We start from the raw sequence: 6,901 nt of genomic DNA on the forward strand, positions 1-6,901 counted from the left end.
TCAGAGAAGCAAACTCCCGGCCAGTGTAGCTTGGCAGGCACCAGTGAAACCATCAGAGGTGTACCAAACTTAGGCTAATGGGAATTAGCTGGTGTAGTTCAGGGGTTAGCTAAAATTTGTGTGAAGGTCAGAGTAAGAAGCAAATGCTGAACTCAGGTAGTGATGCTTCAGATCACTGCTGCTGTGCAAAGATCGCCCTGTCCTCAGGGAGGGATTTCTCCATGGAAACAGTGCACAGAGCACTTCTACCCCAGCTCTGCAGCTGCACTGCCAACATGGCGCAGAAAGAGGAGGGAGACAGACAAAATCAGAGCCATGCAGAATTAAGCCAAGGGCATCTCATCCAGATGGGCTTTCTGTGGAAAGTGCAGCCCAGTCATCACAGAGAAGGTGAAGGCGATGTTCTTGGGCTACTTGACCCCTGCAAAATGGGGAGGAGCTAGGAAGAGATTCAGGTTGACAGAAAGCGTTCCCAATCTTTTTATTAAACACATGAAAAATGGGCATACATCATGATGAAAACAGAAGGAAAGTGTGAATTTTCCTTGTACGGGATTTTAGGGATTGGCATGAAAGGAAGTACTGTGTTGTCCCAGGGAAGGTGACGTCCCTCCATCTAAGGAATCTCCAGTTGCCCTTTGTCGCGTGCTCATCTGTGGGACAAGAGCACATCTCTCATCTCCCATAGAGCAGCATGGTTGTGAACCGCTCATGCAGCTCCTCCAAATCCAGCTGCGCCTGCTCGTATTTGTCCGGTTCCTCCTCCAGGTGCTGGAACATGTTGAGCGGTGGGGACGCTCGGAACTCTTGCAGCAAGATGATCTCCTCGGGCATCATGTCATTTCCTATGATGAAGTGGTCCAGACGTTTCTCCTCCACACAGCAGTGCAGGTAGTTCAAGATGTCATCCATCCGCAGCAGGAAATCCTTCCCATGCCACCTTTCCAAAGGGATGGTAGTCAGGAGGTGCATGATCACTGTCTTCAGGTCATAGATGGTAAACTTGAGGCCCGCCATGAGATAGGCACACAGTTGCAGATATCTGAGGTAGAAATTGCCCCCCTGGGCATGGTTGGCTATATACTGGAAGAACTTTTTCTCTGCCACAACGCAGCTCTGTGGCCAGACCGTGCTGGGGGTATGACGAAACACTATCTCATGGCTGCTCAGAAAGATGTCCGTATCATCTTGCTGCACGCCAAACACAAACTCAACGTAGAAGATTCTTTTGTTGAGATCTCTCACATGAAGCCTGCAGGAGCGCCTGGACTTCACCGTGTCTATCTCCATGGTAAACTCTGAGACATGCATGCATTTCCAGGCATTTTTGATCAGCTCCCGGAAGCAGCGGGCAGTCTTCTCCGCGTCTAGGTAGGAGTTAGTGCAGAGGCTGTGGAGGAGGCTGGGGCACTGCCTTTTCAGCTGTTTTGCGGAGGTGTGGAGGAAGCACAGCATGCTCATTTCCTGCTCCCTCCCGCACGTGCATTCCAGCTCTACACGGATACAGGAGTCCGTTGCTGGTACCTCCCCTGTGCTGCCCAGATCCAGGTGGAAAATGTGCCCACGGGGGGCCAACAGGGGCACAAGCAGGCAAAAGACAGGTACGTTTCTAACGGGACACCAGCCTTCGAAGGTACTGCCCACCTCGATGAGACGCTCTGGCACTGGATAGAAAGTATCTGACATCATATTTTGGCATATATCCATGACGCCACGCATCAGCGAGTACATCTGTTCACAGTCCCCTTCATGGCTTCGGAGTCCAGAACACATCGAGAGAAAAAACACTGTCATCCTCCTCTACCTCCTCCTGCTGCTTTTGCTCCTGCTCTTGCTGCTCCTGCTGCTTCTCCTCACTGCTGGAGCTCTCCTCAGCACTGCTGTCTTCAACTCTCTGGACCTTTTTATAGATCTTCCACGTGAACCAAACCAGAAGTACAAAAAGACAAGGAACGTACCAATAAGGCAACACAGCAAAGAGCATCCTTTTCTGCGCCATGTTCCTCTCTTCTAGCTGCAGCAGCTTTGTCATCTGCTCTCGCAGATACACCTCACACTGCCGCATGCGGTCAAGTGTGTCCGCATCCAAATCATCACCAACACCAGGTATTCTCTGCGCCAACAAGGCGAAGAGAAACGCCAAAGCCATGATCTGGAAGAGGTGAGAGAGGGGAGGTCAGTGGGGCTGGGTGGGAGCTCGCGCACGGCTGGGGGAGCTGGGCCAGGAGCCACAGCCCCTGGGGTCAGGTAGGAGCGGGGGTGAGGGAGCTGGGAGGCAGCAGGGGCTGAGGCCGGCGCTGATGCTGACTGCCCGGAGAGCCGATCGCAGGCTCCCTGAGCGCTCGCTGCCGTCACTGCAGGCTCCTAAACCCCTCGTGGGCCAGCGTTTGCGCCCAGCCCAGCACAGCCCTCCCCGTGCTGCTGCACTCACCGCTGGCCCAGGCTGAAGTGGAGCGGTGCTGCCTGCTGACATCTAGGTAGATACATCAACAGCCTTTCCCTTGTCTACCAGTCTGGTCACCCAATCATAGAAGATGAGCTTGGTCAAGCACGACCTGCCCTTCATGAACTCGTGCTGGCTGGGCCTGATCCCCTGGATGCCACTCACGTGCTGTGTGATCTCACCCAAGATGATTTGCTCCATAACTTTCTTTGGTATCGAGGTCACGCTGACAGGCCTGTAGTTCCCCTGGCAGTGTTCAAGTGGCATCTGGAAGAGGAGCTACGAGATATGGCTTAGTAGCTTGTGGTAGCAATGGTGATGGGAGGATGGTTGGACTAGGTGATCTTGCAGGTCCTTTTCAACCTTGTGATTCTATGATTCACAAGTGAGAGCCCTTCTCTGGCTTTTGCTTTCAGCAAGGACCCAGTCTGGGCATACCTTGAATTCCCTATGGAAGTGTGTTAGATTTACACTGGCACAAACAATGAGGACAGAAGGCTGGCAAGCTCAATGAGCTGCTGATGTAGTACAGTTTAGATTTCAGCTTTCTGCCTTTGTATCACTGGAGCCTTGCAGTGGAAGACTGGCTCACATGTGGGGCAGACTGACTTATCAGCTAAATGCTAACAGGCTGTTCAGAAGGCCTTTTGTCCCACCTAGTGTCTTCCTGTGGACAGGAGACTAAATGCAGAAGCAGCTTTCCCATTGCTGGCATGGGAGCACGGATCAGAGCAGTGCCAGCAGAAGTAGCCATGAACAGCAGCGGATGTTCTGCCCAGTTTAAGCTATGTGCCTGTGAGAAGTGACCATACGAGATCCCCACAACCACCCTACTGTGTAGATTTACCCCCTGGCCTCAACATGCCCATTTTCTCCAGCTGAGGATCATTCAGGGGAAAAGTCCTCCTCTGGTGACCCAGGAAGGCCCACAGCTGAACTAACCAGAAATCTTCACCCAAGTCTTACACTCAGGCACCACCAAACAGTTCTGAAATCACTCAGCAAACAGTCCTCTGTGTTAGAAACTGTGAATACGGAGACACATCAGAGCAACAGCAATGTGCAATGTGTGCTGTGGGACCAGCTCAGACCTGTAGCTGGGGAGACAAGAGAAATGAGAGATATTATTTATTATGGACGGAGCCAAAAACAACATCCTCCAGGCCTAAGTGTTTCACTTGTTTCACTGCTAAAGACAAGTCACCACTAATGACAGGATGAACAACTCCACAAAGCACATACTATGGAGTCAAAGGTCCTCATTACAGTGAATGATGTGCGGAATCAAACTCTATAACCACAAAGTAGTTATATAGCAGGTATGATTTATTCAATGCTACGCAGACACCGGATGCAAGGGGGATAGATCCACCTAACTTGCACACCTTCTGGAAAAATCGTGCTACAGACATAGGCGAAACTAATACATAATCAATAGTTTTCCTGGAATTCGGATACATATTCATTACACCCCCAAGAGTTCATTAGCATGCAGACCCTCCACTCTTGTGCGTGTGTAGTGGGTCATGGGATGAAGATTTGTCGTCTTCCTTGCAAAGGCCTCTGACCGTTTTCGCTGTAAACTTCTGAGCTTTTGGGGGGGCATCCCCTGTGGACATCTAATCACCTCCCTGCCAAATATCCTCGGGCTGTTCTCAAACCCTTATCTTTATGGCCTTCATCACCCTCACTATCCCAGATACACAGTCTTCCATCCCTTATTTTCTAACAAGCTCTACATTCCTGCTTCTATAAACTATCTCTAACTATTCCCCTTCACCCCCCCCTTATTCTCAATCACTGTGAAGCCTTCTTGCCTTTTTACTTTCACTTATGGAGCCCGTCTCACCTTACAGTGAAAGCTGAGTCCCCCATTGCAGAGCGGGGCCTGAACCAACATTACCTGTGCTGCTGCAGGTGCTGCATGCTTTCCCCAGCCTCCTGCCTGCCTGGCCATGCGAGGAAGCACAATGTGCAGGGAAAAGGCCATCAGCAGCATGCAACAGCCATACATCTCAGAAACAACAAGCATTTATTATTGGTTCATTTTGACAGAAGGACTTGGGTTGGACTTTGCCTCTCCCAGTCTCTGCCTAGATTCAGTCTCAAAAAGGCACCTCAGCCCCTCTCTTTCCACTGCTTTGATGTGTGATTTTAAGGGTTTTAATGGGACACCCACTCTCTCTCCCCAGCCTACCTCTGGGGCTGGAAGAGCAGCTGATCCCCCATAGCTTTAACCGGAAAGCAGGCAGGGTTGTGCAATAGGGTAATGCTCTGTGCCATCCTGCCCATAGGTTAGCTGCCAGCATCGTTCCCAAGGCCGTGTCCTAACCTAGCAGGAACTCTCATCTGTATGGCTGCAGTCAACTCAGCTGCCAGCAGCCGGGCTGTGTCCTGCCCTGGATTCATCTTGCCATCAGTTCAGAGAGCAGCAGTAGAACGCAGAGTGGAAACTGGAAGGGACTTCAGCCATTCAAGTCGTCTTCGTGATGGGGTTTCTCTGCCTTTTTCGGCTCCCATGGCCAGCTTAAACCTTAACCTATACAAGCAAAAGTGATAAAATAATAGTAAAATCATAGTACTACACCTTTTTCAATAACATGTATTAGTATACAATAATAGTATTGTAACAGTACTGTTGTTTAACAAGAAATACTGAAACAATACAGGGTCATAACACTTGCACAGCCGTTTCCATTAATTGCTACACAAAACATGCATGATTCCAGGAAGCACTCTGCTTGGAAATAGCAAGTTTTCCACCATTCCCCACCCCTGTTTTGTGTACGTGTTCTTTTAACCTGCTTGCAAATGCGGGCTGTGATTGATGTGGCTAGGAGTGCTGTCACTTCTCCATTCACTGGCTCACCCTGATTTAGATCTGTGCATTCCGTGATCTGCCTTCAGCTGACCAAACACCTCTAGCAGCTCATAACTCTTAACTCGGAGCAGGCAAAGCGTGTGAACTACAGGGATCACGGGATTTTCTGGAGGAACGTTTAGCCCTGGCCCAAACAAACCCACCCAAACGTCTGCAGGCCTCTATCGGGTTCAAGCTTATCCTGCAGAGCTGCCACTCACGCCTTTGGTGATGCTGGGAGCTCTTGTGTCTGCCCGGCAACTTGCCTGCTCTGGGCCAGCCAGGTCTTTCACTGCATGGGCATTTCACTCAGTTCTGCCTTTTGCAATGGATTAATGGATGAACCCCTAATCTTTGCAGTGACCTAACTTGTAGCCTGACTGATGGCTCCACTTGTTTTCTTGCAACACAAGAGAAGGGATCACCATACCAAACTAACAACTGCTGGAGAGAAGGAAAGAAACTCATCAAGTATTTTAAGGGCTGCTTCCATCTGTCCATCGGTCCCAGCAGAAAGCTGTTCCTCCTTGTCTTTCAAGTGCTGAGACAGGATGCTGCTCCCCTCTCTCCATCAGTGTTATCAAGTCAGTGAGTCTTGTAATGTATTAACCCTACTTGACATTGTGAAACAAGACCTCAGTTTGACTGAACTATTACCCCGAGGTTGAGTGCAAAGCCTGGCTGCTCTGTTAGAGGTAAAGCTGAGTCAGTGCAGTGCCTGCCTTCTCCAGCTGGGCAGGGAAGGAATCAGCTTGGCTGTGATTGCAGGGCCAGACTTCTGCTTCACTGCATGGAGTGAGTGGACTGCCTCAACAGAGACCAGCATCCTTATAGAGGGCTGATGGCCAGCCAGTTCAGCTCTCTTTCTGTCTTCCGGTGGGTGAAGCAGTGCTTGCGCAAGGGGATGTGTGATGGGATGCTGGCACACAAAGTCACGCAGTAGGGAGCAGTGGCAATGCAAGGCAATATATCAGTGAGCCCATCTGGCAGAGACTCACCCTGATGGGGCATCACCACTGCTAGAAGCCAGCTCAGATGAAATTCACAGAGAATGCTCAGACACTGGAGGAGGCAGGCTGCATTCCTCCATCCGTTCACAATGAGAGACCAGAGAAGTCCAGACAGCAGACGCAGGGTTGCCCACATCAGTCTCCTCGGGCTCAATCTCATCTCATAAGAGGAAGGGGTTGAGACGTTTTTCCTCCACGTAGCAGCGTAGGTGCTGCGGAATGCAGACCAGGTCCCTGCGCGGCACCACAGCGACTCCTAGCGGCAGAGAGAATCAGAATCACAAGGTTGGAAAAGGACCTGCAAGATCATCACGTCCAACCGCCCTCCCATCACCATTGCTACCACAAGCACTAAGCCGTACCTCATAGCTCCTCATCCAGACGCCTCTTGAACACTGCCAGGGACGGCGACTCCTCCAGCTCCCTGGGCAGGGCATACCAGCGTCTGACAGCTCTCTAAGAGAAAAAGCTTTTCCTTATGTCTAACCTAAATGGTACAACTTGTGGCCATTTCCTCAGGTCCTGTTTGTTGCCTGGGAGATGAGGAAGGGTTTGGCCTCTTCACAACCTCCCTTCAGGCAGTTGCAG

General features: G+C 50.7%; 1 protein-coding gene across 1 annotated transcript; it reads right to left on the reverse strand.

The window, feature by feature from the left end:
- Positions 1-675: 675 nt before the first annotated feature.
- Positions 676-2,710, reverse strand: LOC104911288 (inositol 1,4,5-trisphosphate receptor-interacting protein-like 1). The gene is made up of 3 exons (XM_085225599.1): positions 2,609-2,710; positions 1,959-2,152; positions 676-1,753 (listed from the first exon to the last, which is right to left on the reverse strand). Exons 1-3 carry the CDS (start codon positions 2,708-2,710, stop codon positions 676-678), a joined length of 1,374 nt encoding a protein of 457 aa, XP_085081725.1.
- Positions 2,711-6,901: the final 4,191 nt, after the last annotated feature.

The sequence above is a fragment of the Meleagris gallopavo genome, chromosome 5 (assembly GCF_905368555.1).
Source record: "Meleagris gallopavo chromosome 5, MGAL_WU_HG_1.1, whole genome shotgun sequence".
Classification (NCBI taxonomy): domain Eukaryota; kingdom Metazoa; phylum Chordata; class Aves; order Galliformes; family Phasianidae; genus Meleagris; species Meleagris gallopavo.